A 26,729-nucleotide genomic window follows, 5' to 3' on the forward strand; every position below is an offset into this window, starting at 1 on the left:
AGATTCTCAGCTAAATGCTGCCGCGATGAAACACCATATTATGTTCTAAACCACATCAAGGATTATTTCTGAAACAGTATGGAGCTCAAATGCTTTTTCTTTTGCGGGTTTACGACAAGGTGAGTTCCTTTTTTTATTTCCTGCTTTTTTACACATACTCTCTCCAGTACAGGTTAGCTCTGAGTGTTAGCGATGCTTGCTAATGTAAACACAGACCATATTACGTCCAAAACACATCACGCATTGTTTCTGATAGCAACGTTTCTGATAGTGCCGTGGGTGCAAATTTCCGATATGACGTAATCTACGTGATATCGGAGGCAAATCTGGATCAGCTCTGTTGTACCCACTTTTTTAGAGATTTGAGTACGGAGGAAAAGAGAGAGGGTTTTTAATTTCTGACAATTATTTGAGTCTCCTGACACATATTTCTATATAAAAATTACATTTTGCATATTAGGGGACCTTTAACGTACAATTCCCGAGAAGACAAATCTATGGATTTGTGGGAAAACCTGGCAACAAAGCTGTAAACGGCTTTCTTAATACATCCATGTTGGGGTTTAAGCCTCTGTGGGACCATCAGAGTAAAATTACACAACCAAAATAAAAGAGTAGGAGACACTATACCCATGGCAAAATATCAGTATTATACAGTACACATGAACATCAACACTTCTACACCTTTGTGTCCTTTTCCTTGCTGAACATCACTCTCATAAAGTGAACTGAAGCTAAATGGCTAAATAATGGTTGTAAATGAGTTGCATATGACAACATTTCCCAGGAGATGGAGTTAGTGTTTGTGTGTGTTCTGGCCATCCATCACGTAGACCAGATGCTAATCAGCCGCCATCAGTGACCACTTCCTCCCTCAGCCAATAGGAGGACAGATAGAGGGGAGATGGCCTCATATGTAAACACTGAACATCCTGGCACTCCCTGCAACATATGCACACACACACACACACACGCCCGCAAGCACAGACACATAGACACACAACCACAGGCACACACACGTATACACAACCATGTACACAAACACACATACACAACCACACACAACCCTGCCTTCTCCTCCCAAACCTCAGGAGGACTCAGTCTGTCATTACTGACCCACATCACAGACTAGCCTCCTGTTTCTGTTATCTAAAATAAATTCCCTTTTTTCTTTGACCTCAGGGGAAGCCATAATTATGACAAGAAGTGCAAGACAGTAAAAAACAACCCTGTGAAGAGAATCAGCAAGGAGGAAGTATTCAGGTCTTTTACTTTAGTAAATCAGTAAAATCAAGGAAATATAGATCGTAGGGTTATATTGCCTGTTTTTGTAAATATAATAGCAATGTAAAACATACAATTTCTGCTCAGCAGGCGTTATTTGTTTTTGTGTTTTTTTCTTTTGACCTTTTGCAGTTCTCTAATTCAGTGTAGTGTTTGATGCTTGCACCTTTTATGGATTTATTAAACAGATGGTAAGCTCCAAATCCTCCATTATCGTAAAGAAAGACCCCTTTTCAACTTTATCTAGCTTCCCAAGTGGTGAAAGTTCAGGGTAAGGTATTCATTTTAGAGCAAACTGGTTCGCACTCCCATCACGTCAAATCTAAACCTTGGCCAACAACATATGACTTTGACCCAGTAAACTGGTTTTCGTGTTCCACCTTAATATGTTGTCACATTTGTTACTTGACCTTGACTATATAGCCTCCTGCGGACGTTGAGGACGAGGTGTTGGTCCCGTTATATTCTAGTTTCTGTCTCTTTTGATTGAATCCAAACGATCAAAATCCCTAATGAAATCTGGGGATCTGTTCCTTGTGTTGATACAATTATTTTCAAATGTTTTTAACCAAAATATCGCTGCATAACTAACCCATTGCATCTTTAATTGATTTATTCAACATATTTTGAACTGAATTAATTATGATAAAGCAGAAAAAACCCTTTTCAACTAATTCAAAGTAACAGGTTAGGATAAGGTATTACTGGTTGGTGCAAACAAAAATATTTGTTTAGGTTTTCTGTTTAAATGTAGGCACATCTTACACACTGTATCTATAACCCTGAAGACCTAATGAACAACTTGAAAGACAGAATACAAGTAGTGCATTGCCATCAAGCAAAGTTGCACATACCCAGGGGCGGCGGGTGCTGTAGGCTAGGGAAGGCTAAGCCTTCCCAAATATGTGTGTCACTGCATCCTGGTAAAATAAAAATATAATGTTTGTGTCTTTGACATTAGCACTGCTATGCAGCCACCTGTGCCCTGTACTACGAAGCCAGTTCAAACCCTGGATATGTTTGAGTTATCTAAACTAACCCTAACAAACGAGATCTCGACGCTGGTTAATATCTAAATCAAGCCAGGGCTTCTCTCAGCTGAGAGCGCGTTCACGTGAAAGGGGTGGGGTTAGCAACATTTGACCAATCACAAACAGGGACAAGTGTACTGACAGCACAGCGTCATACTTCATTAATGAAAAGTAAACTAATATTAGACAAATATGAACTTTAAAGTTCATATTTGTCTAATATTAGTCATCCATGACTTAAACATAATAATCCAGGATACAAGCCACCTGCGAGGTGAATACAGAACAACTGGTTAAAAAATAAATAAACTACCGAGTGTTTGAAAGCGTAACAGTTTTATGATATCACTGCCCCGTCTAAAACACGAGTGGATCTGACTTTAATTACATTTTAGTTGAGTGTTTCGTCAACCTAATGTGATGCTTAAAATAATGCTTCTGCATACAGTATGTGACACTGAGTGTTGCACGGCCAGATACGGCTCAGCTGACTCAGATAAGGAGATAATATAGGCTATGATATTATATGATCGATGATCTGATTGAATGTGATATGAATGATAAGTGCGACACGTCGGCGTCTTCTCTGCATACAGCAGTTTAAACTGTATTTCCTTTATCCTGTAATATGACTTGATAGATTTAAACTCCGCACACTGAGCTCTGATTGGTCAGCAGGCAGTGCTTTCACTGAGTTGATCTCTTTTCTTTAGACGCCGGAGGCGGGCAGCGGCAGGTAAAAAAAAGTGATTTAGCCATCCCAAACCTGAGCCTCACGCGCCGCCTATGCACATACCCATGCTGATTGGCCATTGTGCAAAGACTGTCCGTTAGACAAGAGTTGATCTCAGATTAGACATCATCAGAAGATGACAACATGTTCAGAAGATGGTAAACACAAGGCAGTGATGAAGGCAAAACAGTAGATTTTCCATGCTGGTCAATCCCAGCATGCATTGAGGGAGAAAAAGTGAGGAATCCGGGGTCAGGTGACTTACCAAGTTTGCCAACCACAACGGTAAGTCGTGATTTAGGAGCAGCTCAGGACCCTGGACGCCCTCTGCACAGAAAAATAAATACACCTGTTTAAAAAAGGTTTCAAATATCTATTAAAATAATTGTTAATGATTCTCTTTGTAATTCAGTTTTAAACTTGAGTGGACATGTCCTGATTTTAAACTCAGTGTTACCTGATCCAGCAGTGTCTGATGATGATGGACAGCTCATGATCATGTACTCAGTGTCTTCCACTGGAAACACAACAAACACATCCATCAGCAAACCTAAGATGTGCTACAACTGAATATGATCATTTTATCAGTTAAACTGCTTTCTAGATCTTACACTCCAACCGCCACTTCAACTTCACTGCACACATTACAATTCTCTTCAGGACTTTGACTGAAATGTTCTATATTTAGCAAACAAATGGCCAATTTGACTTCTTTCAGTCACTCTGAAAGCCTTCAATTGAAAATATTGTCAACATTCTTTAGTAGTGTATATCATTCTTGCTGATACTACTACTGTAACAAGAGGCGCGTTCACACCGCAGTACTTTTCCCACTTTAGTTCCGATATAGTTCCGAAATGTTGCGTTCACACCAAAAAAATCCGGAACTAAAATGAGTTAATGAGAACCTTTGTAGGCCTACCCCCGTTTCCGTCCGTCCCTGCTAGAGAGCAGGGACTTTCATGGGAGAAAAAGGTTCCTATTTCTGATTGGCTGGGCGGAATGCAAACCACGCCCCGTAAAACTCCCAAAAAGTTTTGTGAGGCCGCCATTTTATTATCCTCGCATTAGCATTATTAGCATTAGCCCAGCGCACAAACGCAGAGAGACTAACTTATGGCAACTTCTACTGAAGCCAGTCCCCAACTCCGGGGACTTCCGGCCGGGGACTTCGGGTGGCAGTATACGCCGTGAAGTGGTTTGCGGCCTGCCAGTAAACCCAAAGCAGAAGAAGAAGAAGTGACGTCAGCGGCTTCATTTGCCTAATCTTCCCCAAGGGACGTATTCCGGTGTGAACCATAGGGTGTGAACCGTGTGAACGCAATCTGAACTAAAGAGTTCTCATGAACCTTTGTGGGAAAAGTACTGCGGTGTGAAAGCGCCTTATATAGTTTTGAGTAGAAGTAGTAGTAGTAGTGGTGGTAATAATAGTTTTAGTAGCGGTAGTACTGATAGAAGGTTACTAGAAAGGGAACCGGCACTGCGGCCATTTTTGGAGGATGGCGTTGATAGCAGCGGCAAAATACCTTAATTTCTATAAGCTTTCACCAGATATCCTTCAGCTATTTTTCATCACATACACTGAACAAAAATATAAACGCAACACTTTTGTTTTTTCCCCCATTTTTCATGAGAAAATGTGCAAATGTGCACGCCCAAATTAGGTAATCAGAAGAAATGGAACCCCAGTAATTACATGTATAAACCATGTATTTAACATACAATGAACAAAAATATAAACGCAACACTTTTGTTTTTGCTCCCATTTTTCATGAGATGAACTCAAAGATCTAAAACATTTTCTATATACACAAAATAACCATTTCTCTCAAATATTGTTCACAAATCTGAAAAAATCTGTGATAGTGAGCACTTCTCCTTTGCCGAGATAATCCATCCCACCTCACAGGTGTGGCATATCAAGATGCTGATTAGACAGCATGGTTATTGCACAGGTGTGCCTTAGGCTGGCCACAATAAAAGGCCACTTTGAAACGTGCATTTTTGCTTTATTGGGGGGGTCTGGGGGGGTCCGAAAACCAGGCAGTATCTGGTGTGAGGGGTAGGGGTAGGGGTAGGGTTAGGGTTAGGGTAATGTTGTGAATCGAGTGGCCCATGGGGGTGGTGGGGTTATGGTATGGGCCAACACACTCTCACTCCCTAAGCGTCCAATAGCGACGTTTGGTCAGTGTCCGTGGCGTCCAATTGTGACGCTCCTAGGCTCCTTCAGCGTCATAAAGGGACGCAAATAGCTTTCAACTGATTGCAATGTATTCCCATCTGCGTCGGGATTTGACGCTCATGGAAGCACGGCATTCGTTTATGTCGGCTGCCCTTAAAGGTAATGTGAGCGTCCATTCCCAGGAGTAAAGGATGGCAGAAGACACTACACTACCCAGAATCCCCAGCTATCGTTTGGACTACACCATGTGCTCTTGACAAACCCCGTGATAGTCCTCAAGCTCTGTGATTGGAGAGTGTGCTCCGAGGGTTAAGCCGATTCTCGAACAGCACTTGAAATGGGATGGAACCACGGCAGACTGTCCAAAACTGGATTTGAACGGGTCCACCGCGTCCCCCCTCCCCCACCCCGTCCCCAGAACTACACATGCTGGCTATTCTGTTTCGCAACATGTTCTCTATGGCACGTCTCTACTGGGAGTTGTAGTTTTAAAAGACGTTTTCGTATTTCCCATAATAAGAAGTTGCCAGTATTAAACTGTGTACATCCCTGGAGGTTTAGGGGACAGGAAACACTCACATTTAAAACATATAATTAATAAATGGTGATAAGCCTGAAACATGCACTTGTCAAGGTTCAGAGGCACATTTTGCAAATATGGCAGTAGCCATCGATCAGCTTAAGATAAGATATACTTTATTGATCCAAAGTTGGAACATTTGCGTTACATCAGCATGTGTAACAGTTAAATATGCAGTTGTGTTTATTTGAAAATCATTTAGTATAATCACATAAATTCTGTGTTTTATATTCAACAATTCTGTGTTCTTTATTTATTGATTGTTCAATACCTGACAAGGCCGGAGATGAAATATCTACATACATCTTATATGTATAATACATTATGTATAATATCAGTTAAAATAAGTGCTTCAACATAGTTAACATTGCTGGAGGTATGCACAAATATTGATAGATGTCTTGTAATGCACTGTTGAGGAACCTGCGACCCACGTTTTTCATTCAGTGCAGAACTACACCACAGTTGTGTAGGCCTATATGATATGTCAATAAATAATTAATATACTTTATAGGGATCGTATTAATATCTAATAATAAAAATATTGAAATTCAATAACATGCTTTAACCACCAGGTGTCTCTTTATATAATCTGTGCACCTTTATGGTGTAAATACAGCCTATCTACCAATTGGATCAAATATAAAAGTGAGCCGAATTAGTGTTGATACTGCAAGGAGACGTATTGTGTGAAAATAAATGTAAGATGTTGTTTAATGGCTGATATATTTATGATCCACGTCACGTTTTCAGCTCCTCATGTTTGTCTTCTCATCAGGGCTCTATAAATACAGAACTACGGCAGATATGTAATATGTAATGCAGCCGAACCGTGTATTACAATGCCGTTATGTGATGACTTTCAAAGAGAAAAGCAAGCACACTCGGAATAAGGTATTATTATTATTTTGGTCTGTTTCCGGTATTTGTTAATGACGATGTGCTCTGAGATGTGAGACTGGAATTGCACAGGGGGGAAATAACGTAAGCTATCTTTAGATGCGGATTTTGTTAAACTAATATGTTTAGGCTGTGGACCAACACTATACATTGACGGGGAAGGGGGTAGCAATAAAGATAACATCATTAAACAGTTACACAACATAACAGAAATAATATCGATAGCAGCGTCCCTAGCAACCACCTTGATAACAATGAAAACGTCGCGATTTCCTGAAGTAATCTTCGTAATAACTAGCAAACTAAAGATCATGTACATCCACTGCACACATAATCTGAAATAACAACTCATATTTCTCGCATCAAATGACATCAAAACGCATTTTAATGGCCAAATTAACTTTAAAATAGACCTTTTCTACCGAGAATAAAACGAATTTCGGCCATGTTTTCTTTTTCTGCAGGGAGAAATTTGAAGATCACGTGACATAGACGCCAGCCATCGGAATGAATGGTGAAAAAAACGGGGTTTGTCAAACAGAGCACATGGTGTAGGCCAAACGATAGCTGGGGATTCTGGGTAGTGTAGTGTCTTCTGCCATCCTTTACTCAGAAAACATATTTGTTTCTCCGAATCGAAGGGGAAAAATACAAAAGCATTGCACACAATTTAAACCAATCAATGTTGTGTAATTAACAAGGATAATCTGGTGTTTTTTAGTCGATGAGTAGTGCAGATATCACTGTAAAATCAATCGACAGTAAGAGGAGTACTTACTTCCGGGTGTAAAATTCTCCGTTATCCAATGGGAATGGATGCTCACATTGCCTTTAAGGGCAGCCGGCATAAACGAATGCCGTGCTTCCATGAGCGTCAAATCCCGACGCAGATGGGAATACATTGCAATCAGTTGAAAGCTATTTGCGTCCCTTTATGACGCTGAAGGAGACTAGGAGCGTCAAAATTGGACGCCACGGACACTGACCAAACGTCGCTATTGGACGCTTAGGGAGTGAGAGTGTGTTGTATGGGCAGGCGTATGTTATGGACGACGAACACAGGCCACTCGATTCACAACATCATATTGATGACATCACATTTCCACTCCCTATAGCTAGCAGTGGTAGTATCAGTCATATCATTATTACCTGGAGTGTCGTTTGTGTACAGCTTAGACAGCAGCTCTGAGATGTCTTTCTTTTGAGTCTGAGCGGCGTAACTCAGTTTCTCTGAGTCCAGAGCAGACAGGAAGGACGGCAGGTCCCAGATCAGCTTGGCCAGCACTGAAGACAGATGAGCAGACAAGTAGAAAGACAGGGAGGACAGACAGGTGAACAGAGGGACACAAAGACTCTACAGCTGTCAGACTGGCCTCATGAACAAGGTCAAATCTACAGTGAGATAACAGAAAATCACCCCCAAATATTTTCACAGACGTTACCTCTGAGTCATCCTTTAACTGTTGACATACTGTAGAAGCAGGGCAATGAGTCATGTTTGATTACATTAACACTATCTCTCCCTTTTAAACAAACTCTCTTAACATTTGTCTGAGGAAACCTTTGTTTGGTTCTCCGTGTTTCTCTTGTTTCATAATATTCACACAACAGGAATGGATGGAAACAAGATTAAATTAGCATTTTTTCTTGTGCTAACTTGTGAAAATATTGTTAAAACTTGCTACATTTTGGCAAAGACTTAACTAAATAGACCCTTTCTTTCCATCTTTCTTTCTTTCCTTTTTTTTCTTTCTTAGCTTGTCTAGCTTGTCATGTTAACATACAATGATAACACTTTCACATTTAGCATATTTTTGAATCCTTTAGCAAATACAATTGATGTGCTATCTTATACTTAAATATTAGCATGTCACAATTAGCATCGTTGCATCTCAACATGCTAACTGCTTGTAGGGCAAGTTGCTTTTTTTAAGGTGAATTTTCAGAAAAAACATGCTTGTGCTTCATCTTTAATTTCCCCGTTTTACAATGTAAACTACACATAATTATGTTATTGCTAACATTCAAGTTAACATAGCTATTTATTTTAAAACAACATACAGTACATTGCAGTAAAAAAAAAATGAATTAAAAAATGAATCTGCAATAATATTACGTTTAGATAAAAAATATTAGCTTCAACTTAATATTATTGCTTTCGACTAACCTAATACATTATATACTATATATGTATTTGTTGTTCCTTTATTTTATTTTCACTATATCTGTAAAGCGTCTTTGAGCACCTGTAAAAGCGCTAACAAATTAAATATATTATTATTATTAATACAGTTATGTGACATTTGTTGACATGATACATTTAATTAAAGTCAAAGGTTCAGTTTTTTCAGTGTAGTTGTAAGGTAAGCTACCAATTTGGCCCTGCGGATGGTGTGACCCCACTGCATGACGGTCTCTAGTGTTCTTTTTAAAATAAAAACAATCAGTCAGTCAATTAATCAGATTCAGGTTTCTGTCCTCACAATGACTTTCCTGAGCCACACACAGCAGACTCTGGTGGGGGCTCCCTTCAGCTTGTCGTCAGCAGGTTGATAAAACATGAAACGTGTCATGAAGTCAGTCTGTGTTCATGTGATGAATGAAGCGGTTGTTCCTCTCTCACTGAATGAATACTGACTTTGTGTGTAAGCTTCAGAAGAGCAAAGAGCTGCAATCTTTGAAGGCAGTGATGTAAGACGCCTCTCAGTTCACATTATCCACTACAGATAAAAATACAATCTGTGTTTACCCAACATTTTACTCTCCTAGGGTACTTTAGTACACAAATAAATCATATGTTTTTCCCAGTATTTATGATAATAATGTGATCCTGTTTGTTTGTTTGTTTGCTTAGTTCATGTGTTATGTACTGTATTTAGATGTAGGTAAGTCAACATATATAAGTATAAAAGTGGTATATTTAGATGTGAAAATAATTTTAAAATGTAAAAAAGCCCTTATTTGAAAACACATCAGGAAACTGTGTTAAGTAAAATTAAAGAAAGTAGTTTTCCACTATCTTTATCCAAACATTTTTTAATTAAATGTCAATTATTGTGTTGTTATTTCTATTCTTGTACTGTGTGATGCTAGGACTGAGGGGACATAAAGGCCCCACATAGCAACGACACCGCCCCGCTAACTGCACATATTTTTTGTGTTCAACTTTGTAAGTGTTACTTAATTTACTTTAATAACTCAGATTTTCTTCCTGTGCAGAATTTTGATTTGAATTAAAACACTGTTGGATGACAGAGTGGTGCAATGAGGATGCCATTTTGTAGGCCGACCCGGAAGTTAGCACTGCTAGCGTTCAATTAACAAAAAGCATCAAGATTTTTTAAATTTGATATTGGAATATTGAAGAAAACAAGATCTTTGACAAACACACATGATACACATTTAGTTCAGCTGGATAATCTTCACATGTTAGCACCACTTTCTGAAGCGTAAATGCAATCAGCTAACAACAAGCTAACTTTAGGCCATAAACACACATAATCACTGTCACATGACTTCACGTCACTGCTGCTAAGCTAAAGGCGGCTAATGTTCAGCGTGCTGACCTTTAGTAATCTCATTTTGTTGAGATGCTGGTGACAATTGCTACTGATGCTTCTGCAGTGCTAAATCTCAGCCTAGCATTGTCCAAAAACAAAAGCTACCATTAGGCTACAAAGTAACTACATCACGGTCACATGACTTCACTTCACCACCGCTAAGCTAAAGGCGGCTAATGTTTGGTGTGATGATGTGTAGTAGTCTCATTTAGTCACTTGTTAGCAACTGGTGTTTTTAGAAAAAAAAGAAGCTTCAGACATTCTAATGACGTATTTTATGTCGTAGAACAAAACGTGAACATCTCTAAAGCTAGTGTTAAGCACAGATCTTATTTCAGGCTTCTAACCAAAAACACGTTCAAAAAATTGTGACTTATAGAAAAGGGAACTGGAACTGCTTTCAGGAACAGAAAACTTAATTTCTTGAGATTTATGTCCTAACATTAAGGTGTAGAAGTGTGAAACACACAAGCCAATGTCTCCTTTAGGCAGTACAGTTTAGGTTATTTATTCTGTTAATGAGTGAATGAAACCCTGAACTGTCTGCGCCTGTTGAGGTAATGTTTCCCACCACAAATACTCAAATGTTCTGGCCTTCAAATGTTAGCTGATGTGACAGATATACACACTGATAAGCTGCTGCTAATGTTTAACATAGAATAAAGACTGTATGTGTTGGTCCATGTTTGTTAGTTACTCATTGTTCGACATCATTTAAGAACTCAAGCTAACTGTACGATCATTTATAAAGGTTGTCGGCAGTGAATAATGTGAAACCTTAAAGACACTATGTTTATCTGTTGAACAAATCTACTGGTATTCTTACTGTAAACACGTACTGTATTACTTGCAGAACCTGTACTGCAGGGGTGTCAAACTCAATTTCAACTCGGGCCACATGGTTGCTCTCAAAGGGCCAGTTTTATATATAAGACTAAATAAAAATACATATATAAATATGTAATATATATAAAATAAAGTATTATATTATATTATTGCTTCTGCATTGGATTATTATTGGATAGGGTAATAACTTCATAATTAACTACGTCTGAAAGCAGAAGTCTAGGGAAAACAATTGCAAGTCTTTTCAGTGAGAATGTCACAAAATGATTTAAAAAGAAAAGCCAAATTCTGGAAAAAAAAGTCAAAAGAAATGAAATGCTGAAAAAAAAGTCAGATTCTAAGAAAAATATTATATTTTGAAGAATAAAAGTCAAATTCTGAGAAAAACTTCAAATTTGAGATGCATTGTGGGACATGTAGTTTATGGGCAACATGCTTCTGTAAAGCGGCACGTAACCGTATAGTAAACATATTATATTCTTTGCAAGCTCTTGTGGGCCACATACAATGAAGTCACAGGCCGGATTTGGCCCCCGGGCCTTGAGTTTGACACCCCTGCTGTACCTCCGTGACCACTATAACTGCTTATGGGACCAGATGCTCATCAGCCAAGGACTGCTACACAACTTAAAAATAGAAAATAGAAACTTCTCAATGACCAATCCCACTTGAGATCCACAAGAGCAGTGATTCTTAAATGGGGGTACGCGGACCCCTAGGGGTACGTTGGGGTACTGCAGGGGGTACGTGAGATTTAAAAACAAAGTTAATTAAAAAGATACCATGCATGATTACAAAAATAATCTTAGTACAATAAGTTAAATAGAAAACACAATGTTATATAAAATATTCCTAGAAACTCATAAACATGTCAAATTGGTGTATTGTATTTTATAGTTTTGCATAATATATCATTTTGTTCATTGGTTTGTTAAACAGATATTACGTCAGTTGAAAGACTCCTTAGTTAGTAAATCACACACTGAGGGAACATCACTATATTGGAATTATTTGTATAGGCTTTTTCGATCAAACATTTTCGGGGTCGGTCAGGGGGTACTTGGCTGAGAAAATGTTTCAAAGGGGGTACATAACTGAAAGAAGTTTGAGAAGCACTGCACTAGAGCATATGAAAGAAAAATATCATTGAAAAGACCCCAGAACTTCCTTTAATGACCAGGAAGTTTATGTAATTGATCTCTGGAACCTCCTTCCTCCTGAGAAAGACCTCTAAACCTGTTTACAGCAACTACAACTACTACCACATAGCGCTTTTCCCCGAGCACTTTCTTTTCAATGAGAATGCCCATTGTTTCACATCAAAAAATGTGTCATTTTTGTCTGCGCCTCGTCATTTTTGTATGGCCTCTCTTAGCACTTTGACAATATTTCACCTTAATAGATGAGCGGCAGTGACGTCAATGTAGAAGGTGGAGGCGAAGCTTGTTTTTGGCCGTGTCTTTCTGAAAGAAACTATCAAGAACCAGACAGAAAAGTCCGTTTGTTTGAGCGGGCTGACACCAAGTGTTGCTGCTGTTGAGTGTTGCACTTTTATCTCTGCAGATCATCCACAAGTCAAACAAGTATATCAAGTAGACCAAATGAACACATAAAAGGCAAGGGGCGAAGCTTATGTCTTTTAAAGTTGTGATATGTGAATTCACAAAGCAGGGCCTTAGGGACCTCTGAAATATAACTAAAGACAATAAATGTTTAAATGTTGATCAACTATAACTTTCTTCCATCGTAAATGATTGACATACATCAGATCCAGTTGTAACCCCTGAGAATGTGAGCATCTTTACTGTTTGCAAAGTTTAACAATGATTTATGTTTTGTTGTCAACAATCTAAGTGTAGTGAATGAATCTGAAAGGTTTGGCAAAGCCTGCATTATCATCAGTAGGATTAGGAAATGTCAAATATGCAGAGAGAAAACAGAAGCCTTTGTGTTTGAGCTCCATTCAGAGGGACAGAGTTAGTCCATTCACCCTCTGAGTGAGTGGGAGACAGGGGTTAAAGGTTTCTGATTAACGTCTCTCTGCTGATTTAAGGATCCGACAGATCTGCTTATCAGCCCGCTGCCGTTTTAAACACGGAGCTGCACATACCTCACACACCTACAACACACCCACAACACACCAGCAACAGCACAGCAACAAGACATCATCCACAACAACAACAGAAAGACCGTAGGAAGAAACAAGTGAAGGAATAAAGAGTTTGTGTTTCTGAGCGCTGCTTATCTGACCATCAACATCACTTCCTGTCTCTGGCTTTGATGCTGCAGAACACACACATGCACACACATGCACACACATGCACACAGGCACATACAGTGAATAACAGTCACTGCCGATTTGAATGAAAGTTAGATAATGCTGTTTTGGTGGGGGGGGAAATCAAAAGCACACAACAAATAAACAATATCAAAATAGTCAGCAACCAGAAACACCTAATGATTAAGAATGCATCGGCCTCTCACACTGAACAAACTGAAACGTTCACTTTGATTAAATGTTTCATGTCAACAGATTTCACATAACTGTATTAGGTTAGTGGAAAGCAATAATATTAAGCTGAGCCTAAAACAAATTTAAAATTAAACGTTAAATTATTGCTTTCAACTCACCTAATGCAGTTATGTGAAATGTGTTGACACAGTAATAGATTTAATTAAAGTCAATGTTTCAGTCTATATTGACTGTATTAATGAAAAGACTAACAAATAAAGTAATAACCATAAGAGCTGACATACACATTAACCAACTAACTGATGTTCTAACAAACAAACACACACACAAAGTTTGTTCAACCTACCTTTGTCAAGAAATAATATACACAGAAAGTATTTCATTCCAAGAACGAATAAAAGTTTAGTTTGCCCAAATAACAATAACAATTTCTTCTCTTACTATTGGTATAACTATGACATACTGTATTTTGTTTCAGATACTTGTATTTAAAAATACGAAATATATTATTCTGGATAATCCGGATAATAATGTTTTAAGTGTTAAGTAAAGATCCCACCATGTCATGGCCATTTCTACTGATCATATTTCCACTGTTGAGGTCTACTAGAATAGATGTACATTGTTCAATGTTCCAAACTCACATTGGTTTCTCACACAGCGTCTCTGTATAGTCTGTGTATCCACTCTCTGTCCTACACGGCTTGTTGGAGCACCTGCCCCCCCCCCCCCCGCCATCCCAACTCGTCTATTACCAGCGTTCAGGGAGCTCTACGCAAGTCAATGGGACTCCCTGTTAGTTAGCCAAGGGATCCTGGTGTGTGAGCTGCTCCAAGGATTGGTCCATTTGGGCCAATCCGGTCATTTGTTGTTTATTTGGGTGTTCACACGTCACAGAACCCAGGAAGCAAACAATGGAAAATGAGAAATGTCCAACGAGGCGTTCTGGGGCAGCACAGACAGGTCTTCTCTGTGTTAGAGCTTTACTTCCTACAGGGTGCACTTTGAGGGTTCGTGACTCTGCAGACTGCTTACATGCAGAACAAGCTTCATAACACAAGGGGACGGGTGATAACCGGAAAAGCATGACATGGGGCCTTTAAGTAATTTTAGAATCAAAGTTTCAAGCTCATATTTGTGTCTTTCTGGCCAACAGAGTTGATCCTGAAACCGGCTGAAGTTAAGAAGTTTTAAAAAAGAGTTTGTTTGTGTTGCGGCGTGTGGAGCAGCTTTCTCTTTCATCCTCTGGTTGGTAAAAACAGAAAAACAGGAGTTCCGAAACGATGACATTACTGAGCTGCTGGGTTGTCCTGCGCTGCAGTACAAGAGAAACCGTAGCAGTTCTAAAACCCCAAGACTTACTACCAGAAAATACAGCAGTAACCAAGAATCAGCATTTGATCATTGTACTGTAACCTTGTGTAAGGCTAGAGTACAACAAAGAATAGCTCCTTTCAAGCCTGCTGAATGGCTGTTGAATGTGACGCTTCACGGCCATCTGATGTGGAGTTCACAGATCTCAACTTGACACCATGTCATTATTCAAAGGTACCACTATTAGCCGAATGTCCCCAAAGTATAACAAATGAATGAATGCTTGTTTGTGTGTGAATATGATATAATATGCTGATTCTTTAGTCACACCTACACCATGCAGAAGAAGAAGACACCAGGCGAGGGCATTTCAAGAGCTTCAGCCAAAGCTAAACGATGGACAACCGTGTAGAAAACATGATGAAAGTATGATCATTCTATTAGATTCATGTCAACCCTATCCCAAATACAATCAGGCTGAATACGGACAGACCATACTACCGAATCAGACCCAAGTTGGAATAAACTGCAATAATCCTCATAAGCACAGGAAGTCATTCAACTAAAAGTAACTGCAGGAGTCAGTCAGAGGCTAAATTGTGGGTCTGAGTCTAAACAGTCTATTAGTGCTGTCTCCTGAGGGCAGCAGGGAGGAAGTGAGGATGATGAAGGAGGAGGAGGATGGAGGAGCACAGACGGGTGTTCCCCATTGTTGAGCTGCTGTAGTTAGCATACCACCACCATACCACACTTTGGACCAATTTAGATATTTTGTCTTTTTAGATGGAAATATATGGAAATGGGGGATTCAAATGTGTCCTGTTTTACACACGCGTCCTTTGTCATAGCTACCTTTATCAAAAATAATCAAGTGGTCTTGTTCCCAAAACATGGAGCTGGTGGAGAAGAAAAGTTGGAGGAAGAAAAAAAAAACCTCAGTTATTTAGATTTATTTCTTGTAAATGTAAATGTACGCCTCAGATCTTGGACATTGTAGTTGTTTTCTCGAAATAACCACTCTACCAGATCTAAATGCCTTTTATTTTGTATTTTTCACCGACACTGAAAAAACTGTAAGGTATAGTTAATAATAATAAGTTGAACCTAATATTTTGTATTTGAACTTAATATTATTGCTTTCAGCTAACCTAATAAAGTTATGTGAAATTGACACAATAAATGTAATTAAAGTCAACGTTTCAGTGCACAATATATACACCGCTCTCGCAATTGTTTTACGCTCAGTGTCCGAAAGAGAATTGCTTCTCAACTAATTCTTCCGATTATGGACTATTGTGATGTTGTCTACCAAAATGCACATAAATCAGATCTTGCAGATTTGTTCTTGGTTGTCCTTTTCGTACACATCACTGCACAATGTATACCCAACTTAAATGGCCTTCTTTAAATGTAAGAAGACACATGCATTGGCTTCAGCTGATATTTAAATGTATACTATCCCCCTTATTTAAAGCAGTATTTTGTACCCTACTCACCAAATCATCAAGTTAGACATTCTGTTCAGATTTATCTCTCTGTCCCCTCTGCAACACAATGGATTGGCAGAAGAGCGTTCATGTTCAAAGCCCCAACCGACTGGAATACTTTACCTGCTGCCATTAGATCTCTGTCATCATTGGGTTTATTTAAACATGCATTATCATCTCACTTTCAACTGGTCTGTACTTGTTATTAATGAAACTGATATTAATGAAACTGATATTAATGAAACTGATATTAATGAAACTGATATTAATGAAACTGATATTAATGAAACTGTTATTAATGAAACTGTTATTAATGAAACTGTTATTAATGAAACTGATATTAATGAAACTGATATTAATGAAACTGATATTAATGAAACTGTTATTAATGAAACTGTTATTAATGAAACTGATATTAATGAAACTGTTATTAATGAAACTGTTATTAATGAAACTGATATTAATGAAACTGATATTAATGAAACTGATATTAATGAAACTGTTATTAATGAAACTGTTATTAATGAAACTGATATTAATGAAACTGATATTAATGAAACTGTTATTAATGAAACTGATATTAATGAAACTGTTATTAATGAAACTGTTATTAATGAAACTGTTATTAATGAAACTGTTATTAATGAAACTGATATTGATGAAACTGATTTGCTCGACTGTCTCAAATTGTAATGATTGTATGCATTGCTTGAATTTCACTTAACAGACTGTATGTGGTTTGTCTTGTGTCATGTTTTGCATTTTGTCTTGTGTGTCATGTATGTCTGTAAGTTGTTGCTGTTGTCGGGACCCCCTTGAAAACGAGATGGTGCATCTCAAGGGGTTTATCCCAATCAATACACATTTCTATACATATTCATTCACTATGAAAAAACTGAAACATTGACTTTAATTAAATGTAACATGAAAATGTCACATAACTGTATTAGGTTAGTTGAAAGCAATAATATTAGGTTTAAATCAAAAATCCAATATTATTGCTTTCAACTAACCTCATCCAGTTATGTGAAATCTGTTGACATCATACATTTCATTTAAGTCAAGGTTTCAGTTTTTTCAGTGCAGTGACATTTAGTCTCTGCATTTAACTCAAGCGCCGTAGGTATCATACAGCGCCCAGGGAACAGTGGGGGTTGTGGTGCCTTGCTCAAGTGCACCTCGGCAGTGCCCAGGAGGTGAACTGGCACATCTCAAGGACCGGTCTATTCTGGGACTCGAACCGGCGGCCCTATGGTTCTCAAGCCAAGCCCTTTCAGACTGGGTATCAACTCACACACAATCTATTTGATTCAATCAGAATTAAAACATGTGTAAATTCCACATTTAAAACTTTATAATAGTTCTACGTTGATACACGTTTGTATTGATGTAGTTAATGCCAAAATGTCTCTCTCTGTTTTGTCCGTTCATATATTAACAAATAAACTTAAATAGGCCGCAAATCTATTCCAGACCTTTTCATCAGCCATATATTTATAAAGATTCATTTATAATATAATGTACAGTATCTCTTCATAGTAAAAGTATAAAATGTCGACAATACATGAAAACATTATAGAGTGTTTACGTATTTATTTGATATACTGATTATAAAGCGGAAATAGATAGACCTAAATAAATAAATAACTTACACATTAAGGTAAGAACATTATAAAATATATGAAAACTATGAACTAAGAAGAAGTACACATTTTACAATTTACATATTATATTGTTATTTCCTTCTCAGTTTGATTTCATATACTTTATACTATAAAATTATGAATATTATTAATAATAATACTATTATCATCATTATTATTACATTTGAAGCAATAATGTGAATGTAAAGGGTTTCCCATGTAAAACACACATTTGCATTGTAATGGAGTGCCCAGTACCTTTCTGTTTGTCCATGTCTCTGTCTCAGTGGCTGCTGCTCTTCAGACTCATTTCCCTGCTCGAGTTCACAGCATGAAACAAAGAAGGGAAAGAGAGATGGAAAGGTTTCCTCCTCAGTGCACTCCCTCGCTCTGTTTCTGCTCTGTGTGAAGATGTCTGAGCTCTACAGATCCAGTCCTGCCTCCCAGTGACATCACGAGGGAGGAGAGAGAGGGCGGACCAACACTCACATCTTTCACTCTGAACAGGGCTGCCCCTGGTCAACTTGTGGCCACACGACAAGGTGTTTCATGAGGCCTCCACAAGTCGTCACTCATGTATCGCGAGCGTTGATGGGGGGGGGGATTACTGAACATAATTGCGCCACACTTACGCATAAGATGAGGCCCCCTCCGCAAGATGAGGGCCCACCCAGTGTGCGTGATCTGCGTGTAGGGAGCGGCGGCCCTGAGTCTGAAACATCTTTATAGGTTTTGGCATTAGGTCTGACGCCAATTCTAATGTCTCTACTGTCTCCATGCTTTAATGTTCAAAAAGCTCTTTATTTTTCTCATACTGCCTCTTTTCACCCTCTGTCTGAAACCAGAGCCCAGTCTGCTCTCATTGGTTAGCTGACCGGCTATGTTGTGATTGGTTAACTGCTTAGAGATGTGTCAGAAATGTCCCTCCCCGTAGCCAATTACATACAATGTGTTGGAGAGCCAGCCAATAGAAGCGCAAGTGTTACATAGTGATGTCATTAGGAGTCTAATGAAGGCGTTTCAGGCAGGGGGGAGTGTGTGGGAGAGGAACTCCCTCTGGAGGGAACCTTGGGATTGTAGCCTTTGCAGACCATTAACATGCACACAAACCTATAACACACTACAGGAAAGGGAAAACACAAACATAATATTACTGCCCCTTTAAGGATCTAAATACTTCTTTCACCAATGCCAAAAAACTTAGATGTCAATAACACATTGTACTTTATTTTTGGCTCAATCCCCATGTCACTTATGATAAATATTGCTTACAGAAATGTGAACTCGGTGTCCTCAAGCAAATAGAAATGGTCTTTATTGTAACTCATGTTAATCACTCACATCACCATTCATCTGTTACATCACCTGCATGATATGAAAACAACAACAACAACAATAATTATATATGTACAGCAGCAGAGCGGCTTCAATCAACGACCTCTGACCTCAGCTTGACCTCAGAGTCATAAACTTCAGAGAGTTTAGACAGCAAAACCTGAACCAGGGTGCTATACCTGCAAGTGCTGTTATATACATTTATTTAATTAAAGGTTAAATAAAAATGACATCATCGCATTCAGCAGTTAGAATATCTGGTACGTTGATGGTGGCATGCCTCCACTGAAGTCGCCCTGCGTGTTAAAACAGCCTAATTAAATAAGAAAAGAAAAGAAAAACAATTTGAAATGTACAACAAAAACCAAAATAATCATGAAACAATCTTTGTGTCATCATGGTGTTAGTCACAGAAACCAGCTTCCTGCTTCTAACTACACACAACCAATCAGAACAAAGCATAAATCCTCAGTGTCATCAAACAGTGTCAGAGTCATTCCCCGAAAAAGAAAAGTAATAAAAGAAATCATCAACGTAAAATGACCGATGCTCGCACACTCCATTTCACAAATCTTCATCCAGTTTTTTTTTCCAGTTTTTTTTTTTTTCAACAGATACAGGAAGAGTGTGCGAGGCAGACGTGGAGGGGTGTGATGCGGGATTTAGCGGAGGTGATTCTGCCGTTTGCAGTGAGAGTGAAGAACAGTCCGTAATCCTCACACAGGTCTGAGATGCTGAAATATGATTTTTTTTAAATGTGCTGCGAGTCTCGTTTCTCCTTTAGTAACTCTTATTAATACAGAGACGATACCATGACTGTAAACACCTGAGAACTACGACACCAATGGGCACATCCCCTCTACGCCAAGGCCACGCCCCCTTTTGGGTGATGACATTTGCTGCGATTGGCTGGCGGTAATTTTTTTGTTGCAGTTTTTCACTAATGACATCAAAAAGTCCAATTACGATAGTCAGTCAGGGAAAAACTAAACAATGTCATCGGAGGTCGATCATTGGCATATAGTTGAATTTAAATCGATAGAGGATAGATGTCCGGTCAGTCAGCCGTTGGACGAAGGGCAGGCTAACACTTAAACTGCGTTGGTTTGTCAATGTTTTGTATATTTCAATGCAGTATATACATTATCTGAGTTTTAACATGTTTACTTTGACGATTGGCGTTAGCCTCATTAGCGTCATAATGAAGCTGTGATTAAGTGTTTTCCACGTATGACTGACGGCCCGTCCACACGGCGGCGTGCGTTGAAGCTTCAACGCTTCTGCCCATTCACTTTGAATGGGGTGACGTCAAGCTTTGCCGAACTGCATTGTGGGAGCGTCGCTTCGCTTCAAAAGTTGAGCAATGTTCAACTTTTGAAGCTTCGACGGAAGCGTCAGCCAATCAAATCATATGCCAGTACAAGCTCTAGCCAATCAAACCGCGTGCTTGTGTGTCCGGGGCGGGAGATTCATGCGATTGGTTGTTGGTCGAGTTTCAGACACGCCCGCCGGCAAGCTTCAACGCACGCCGCCGTGTGGATGCTGAGTGACGGGTCCCACTGATTATGATCTATGTCCTCTCTGTGGATGTCCTGATGCCACAGATCTTTTCTTTTATCTTCCCTTTTTCTAAGTAAAATAAAAATAAAAATCGGAACTCTGGATCTTTTTGTTGTTTGAGATACAGCAGCTTTTAGGCATGATAAAACAAAAAATGTTCCACTTGATTTCATCAGAAAGTGAGCGAGGCCGAGATCAGAATGTCCAAGATCTAAGTCATACATTTACGAGAAACATCCACATTTTCTTCCCCGCCTGCTCTACCAATAGATGTTTTTAAGAAAGGTAGCTATAATTAAAAGTTTTCATTTAAGATGGCCAGTAATGTATACATTTTAAAACACAATGCATCAACTCCAGATGTTACTTTCTTGTAAATGTGACCAAAGAAAGCAGAATTTTGCTGGAAACTTAAAAACATGGCCTACCATCTTTTCAACATGTCTCTCACAAACCTGATCTACCACACTGAAAGACTGGCAATGATTAGGGATTATATATGGAGGGTGTAATGGAGCTTAAGGAACGTCTCATGTGTTAGCAGTGTACCAACCTCTCTTTTAATTTCATTTTCTAAAAGATCAAATGCAATACATTCCAACTTTAAAATGGTCTGTTCAGATCAATATTTCAATTTTAAATCAACAGCTGTGTTGCTGTGACATTTTCAAATGTGCTAAAGAAGACAATTTATCCATGTTTGTGTAGATCAGATATGATGCTAATGGATATATATCTTTCTAAATATATCTGTTTGCTTAAGAAGTGTCCATGTGTACATAATGAAGATGTTCAGTTCACTTTGAAGTTGAGGAGAAAAATGTTCTTCAGTTATTTCCCATCATGCCTCTGTCCTTTGGTTTGGGAACCTTCCAAAATGGGTCCTTCCTTCGTCTTCTCTTCTTTTCTCAACATTCATGTGTTGATATAATTCACTTTTTTACATTTTCATTTCGATTTTTAATAACAAACATGCCACTTCTCTATGTATTACTAGAAAATAGCTGCACTTCATTTGGTCACTAAGCAACACTTAATGCCTATAACCTGTTTATTGGACAAACCAGAGCCGTATAGAGACAGAGTTGCTGCCACAGCGCTCTGAGTCTCTGGTTATCGTTGCTCCTCTACACTGCAAAAAGTGAGTTTTTCTATCTCTGTGTGCGTGTACTGAGGTAAAACAGGGCAGTGGCTTTTGCTGTACTAAGAACAAAAGACAAGCAGGAGACAGTTTGATCACAGCCAATGGGAGCTGCACTTTGAGAGGGAATGCTGCTCCACCCTGATACATATCAAATATTCAAGTTTAGTCATAAAACCTTTCTTAAAAGTCTGGACAATTTTTGAATCCCTGATAGACACTTTAAAAAAAAAAAGGATATGAACACCAGAACATCCCAGTAGTTTGTGTTTTTCAGTTGTGGAAGGTAACTAAGTATACATATATATATATATAATTACTCAGGTACTATACTTAAAATGTAAGGTACTTTACTTCACTGTATTTTCACATTATGCTCCTCTATACTTTTAACTCAACTACATGATTTTATTGCATTAGTTACTATCAAATTTGCAGATTTAGTTTAATAATAGAAATATTAATTAAAGGTTGGGTAGGTAATTTTGGAGAAACCAGCTCGAGTGCGCTAGAATTTGAAAATACACAACCGGGAAAAATCTGCCTCTTCCTTCAGACTTCCTTACAGAGCCCCTCCTCCAACACACACGAACGCGCACATGACCAATGAGGACACGAGATACGTTTGTGCACAGATGGAAGGCTGACAGGCAGGTAGGCCATCCAGTCATTTTAGCCGGGCCGGTGAAAATAATTGGTCTAGCTTTTTACAGCGCCACGGCTTCCAGAGATGACATTTTTTAATTTATTTTTTGTCAAAGCACTTAAGATGTTCATTGCTATCGGGATGTTAAGAGCATTCCATGGAATATAACAGAAAGTGTATCTCGAGCCGGTTTCTCAAACTTACCTACCCCACCTTTAAATTGTGGTCATGTTTTTATTCAATTTCAGGTTTGTGTCTGATGTAACATTTCCTGTGCTCCTTTGTATTTCTAACATCTTGCGACTGTGTTGAGGTGTGTTCATAATGACATATTATTTTAATAACATCTTGAAGTTGTAAGGTAAAGCACAAGGAAAACATAACTAGCTTTTCATGTCTGGCCTGGACTCAGAGGAAGAAAATAATATGCCTAGAACAAATCAATAAATCAGTCAAATACATATATTTAGTGGTAAGTTAATGTCCTCAGGATGTGTAGCTTTAAAATCTGACTGTGATCAAAATGTCTCCTATTTTTATTTTTTGGTGCTGGTAAAGAAATCCTATCATTATGACATCATAGATGGCTAAGTCAATAGAAATATATAATTTTTGAACTATCACTGACAGCTCTATTCATATAGATCTGTGTTGAGACCTGAATCAGAGTTTATAGGAATGTTTATTTGTAAGCCTGACTGAAGCAAGAAGCTTGATAATAAAATATTTGCTTGTCTGATAGAAATTAAGATCTCTGTCAGATTGAATAGAAGAAGCCCCTCTGTCTCTGTTACATCCTTTCATAATCCAGAGACTCCCAGAATACCACGTCTTCAAACATTTGAAACAAACTGTTGAAACTTAGTGAGATTAGGGTTGGACAATATACATAATTATATAAATGTGTCTTATGTCAAATATTTTTGCTGTATAAAAAGGTTAGTAGGACATGGCAATATTCCAAATACATTAGTAAGCACTATAGCAATAGGCAAAAAGGAGACCATTTGATTTTGTTTCCCTATCGCATTTCTATCTCCCGGGTAGCCTACCATCTCCAAGGCTCCAGTTACGTCACAAACTGTGGAAAGAAGCTGCGAGTATTAGATCCAGAAGTCGCTAGATGATATCGCTTACTAGTTGTTCTGGTTGAAGCGAAGGATAGACTGACAGTGGCAGCATCACAACTCAGAGAAGTTGGGGAGGGTCTACTGCTACTTTAACATCTTGATCTTTTTTTACCTGATCACATTTTTTTTTTGCCCGATTAGCTTAAAACACATTTCTGTCTAACTATTTGATCTGTTAACCCTTTCTTGATGTTACTGATTAAAGATATATCATAAGAAATGTAGATATTTTAATATTTAAAATGATATATATCAGGATAAAGGGCTTTAAATAACGTATACTCCTAGAAGACATTCTTGCAGAGTTGCTAGCTGCTGAGCTAATTTGTTAACAAGCTAGTTACTAACACATCAAGTGGTGTTAGATAGACAAAATAGCTTGCAAAGCTAACGGTAATTAGCTAGAAAAGTAGCTTGCAAAGCTATCATTAGCTAGCTAGCAAGGAAGCTCCGTAGCTTACTAGAGAAAATCGATCTTGTTAATGCAAATCACGATGCATCTTGTTTAGCGCTAACAGATTAGCAAGGAATCAATTTGCCTACAGAAGCAAATCTACACATTGCTTTCTGAAATTCAATTCATTTTGTTCCACATCTGCTTGAGAATGCGGAGGGGACTGGGCTTTTCCTTTGTAGGTCAGACCCACTGGTGTTGGCTCTGCTCTCAGTTTGAGTATAACCTTACAAAACTAGCATCACAACCTGCTCTGTGCTTCCACATTTAACCCTGACCTGTGCTCGCTCTGCAGTTTTGTTATTAACACATTTCCACATCTAGAAGCTTATGATACAGGAATCTGCAGCTCTGCCTTAAAACAGTTCATGTGTGCAGCAGGAATCTAAAGCCACTGTGTTTTCAGTCAAACCTTCACTGTGATCAAACCTGACGTCTAGCTGACAGGTCTGACTGTGGTGGTGGTGGTGGTGGTGGTGGTTGAAGCAGTGCTGATAATAATAAGTCTGAGTTGTTCCAGGATCCTGCAGTGATCCAGAAGAGCAGGGGCATTGTGGGAGACGCGGTCCCACCGGCGTCAGAAGAGACAGAATTTCTTCTTAAGGTTGTTCCTCTTCCACAGAGAGAGGCGGTCGAATTCCTCGATGGTCATCCCGAAAACACTGAAGAACTCCTCCTGAGAGAGGTGTCTCTGCAGGAGAGGGACAAAGAGAGAGGCAGCGATACAGAGGGATTAGATGTATTGTCCCCAGGGGGAAATAGATTTTCACAGCACTGTATATATACATACAATTACAACAACATTAACACAGACAACAACATACAGTATAGCGGCACACATTGCAGCGACGCCTGTTATTTAAGGCACTAATGGCTGCAGGAATCAAGCTTTTTTCAAAGCGAGCCCTTTTACATTTCAATGTTCTGTGCCTACACCCGGATGGCAGTGGGGCGAGGTACTGAATAAGTGGGTGTGTGATTCTGTTGTTGCAATGCGTGAGATGGCCCTGTTGTTAAGTATTTTGAGGGTGGGTGCAGGTAGTCCAATTATCCAGGCATCAGTGTTGGTGATGCTAGGAGTTTGGTCCGGTTGGTGACAGTGAGCATATTGGAAAAGCAGGAGGAGCAGTACACGAGGATGGGTGGGATAATGCTTTGGTACAGTTGTAGGAGAAGAGGGGGAGAAACGTAAAGTCCTTTGAATTTACGGATGACGGATAATCTTTGTTGCTCCTTTTGAAGATGTCGGTGGTGTGTTGGTTGGAAGTAAGTTGATGTGAGAGGGGTATTCGGGGGATTTAGGCCATATGTGTGGGCTTTAACAAAAGGATGGAGTGGAAACCGTCATCATGAGAGAGGGAATATCCAATGATTCTACGGGCTGCAAACACCATTACATTACATGTTAGACGCTTTTATCCGAAGCGACTTCCATACTCAATACTGTGGACAATCCCCACAGGAGCAACTTGGGGTGAAGTGTCTTGCCCAGGGAAACAACGACATGCTGACTGCAGTGGGACTCGAACTTGCTACCCCCTGATTCGAATTCCAGCACACTACCCACTGAGCCACAGCCTCCCTGCCCAGCCACCATGAAATACTTCTCTATTTTACCCAGAAACATGAAGGAATGAACACTGTTTACCAAGATGAGATTGTACAAGTGGCGGATATGACATGATATGATATTTAACACTTTGAAGTAAAGCTGACAGTTTTACCTCCAGCCTGGTTCTGTCAACACCGGGGGGCATTTTGCTCCGCCCTCTGTGGGTCACCACCAGCATCTCATAGGGGCAAATCTGAAAAGATCAACCAGTCAACAAACAAATAAACAAACCAACCAACCACTCCACCAACCAACCAATCACTCCAAATAATAAGCTATATAACATTCAGTACTTTTTTATAGGGTTAAATGATCAGTTCACCTACATTACTTATTTTGTTTGATTAGCATAAAAAAAACATTAGAGTGAATGATATTTTAACTACAATTTTTTTAACTTGAACAACACTGGATTCTTTGCTGAATTGAAATAGGATAAAAGAAAAGGTGTTTTGTGGATTATAACAGTAACAGGCACACTGTTTCCTCGGTTACATCCCATTGGGGAACGTTAGTGTCTCAACACTTCGCACAGGAAGAAGTTAGGAAGAAATGTAGTTTGGTTTGCTAAAGATACTTAGAAAAAGTAAATAGACGGTTTTTTCAGTTTGATAATTTTATATTTTGTAGAAAACGATCTAACTGAAAAGTGATAAGAAATGTTAAAACATATACAGAGAGTCTCATGCTGGCAAAAGTGCTACCTAGTTGAGTTTATTTACCCACTTGTCTACATTACATTGCACATTTTAAGACCATGTGGCCGATTTGAGCATCATCTAAAAATATGTGACTGTATAATTGTAATTTTTGTGTTT

General features: G+C 38.9%; 2 protein-coding genes across 2 annotated transcripts in view; both read right to left on the minus strand.

Moving 5' to 3' along the window:
• LOC117452870 (actin filament-associated protein 1-like 2) overlaps positions 1–18,403 on the minus strand; it is a 44,395-nt gene extending 25,992 nt beyond the window's left edge. The window contains exons 1-4 of the mRNA XM_034091667.2: positions 18,292–18,403; positions 7,860–7,994; positions 3,506–3,565; positions 3,314–3,375 (exon numbers count right to left, since the gene is read on the minus strand). Coding sequence (XP_033947558.1) covers positions 3,314–3,375; positions 3,506–3,565; positions 7,860–7,994; positions 18,292–18,307 — 273 coding nt within the window. The 5' untranslated portion in view covers positions 18,308–18,403. The remainder of the gene's footprint in view (positions 1–3,313; positions 3,376–3,505; positions 3,566–7,859; positions 7,995–18,291) is intronic.
• A 928-nt stretch (positions 18,404–19,331) lies between these two features.
• The window catches only part of LOC117453190 (dematin-like), a 48,080-nt gene continuing 40,682 nt past the window's right edge, over positions 19,332–26,729 (minus strand). The window contains 2 exon segments of the mRNA XM_071204319.1: positions 19,332–24,990; positions 26,024–26,104. Of these exon segments, the coding sequence (XP_071060420.1) occupies positions 24,877–24,990; positions 26,024–26,104 (195 nt within the window). The 3' untranslated portion in view covers positions 19,332–24,876.

Source organism: Pseudochaenichthys georgianus, chromosome 9 (assembly GCF_902827115.2).
Source record: "Pseudochaenichthys georgianus chromosome 9, fPseGeo1.2, whole genome shotgun sequence".
NCBI classification, from domain to species: domain Eukaryota; kingdom Metazoa; phylum Chordata; class Actinopteri; order Perciformes; family Channichthyidae; genus Pseudochaenichthys; species Pseudochaenichthys georgianus.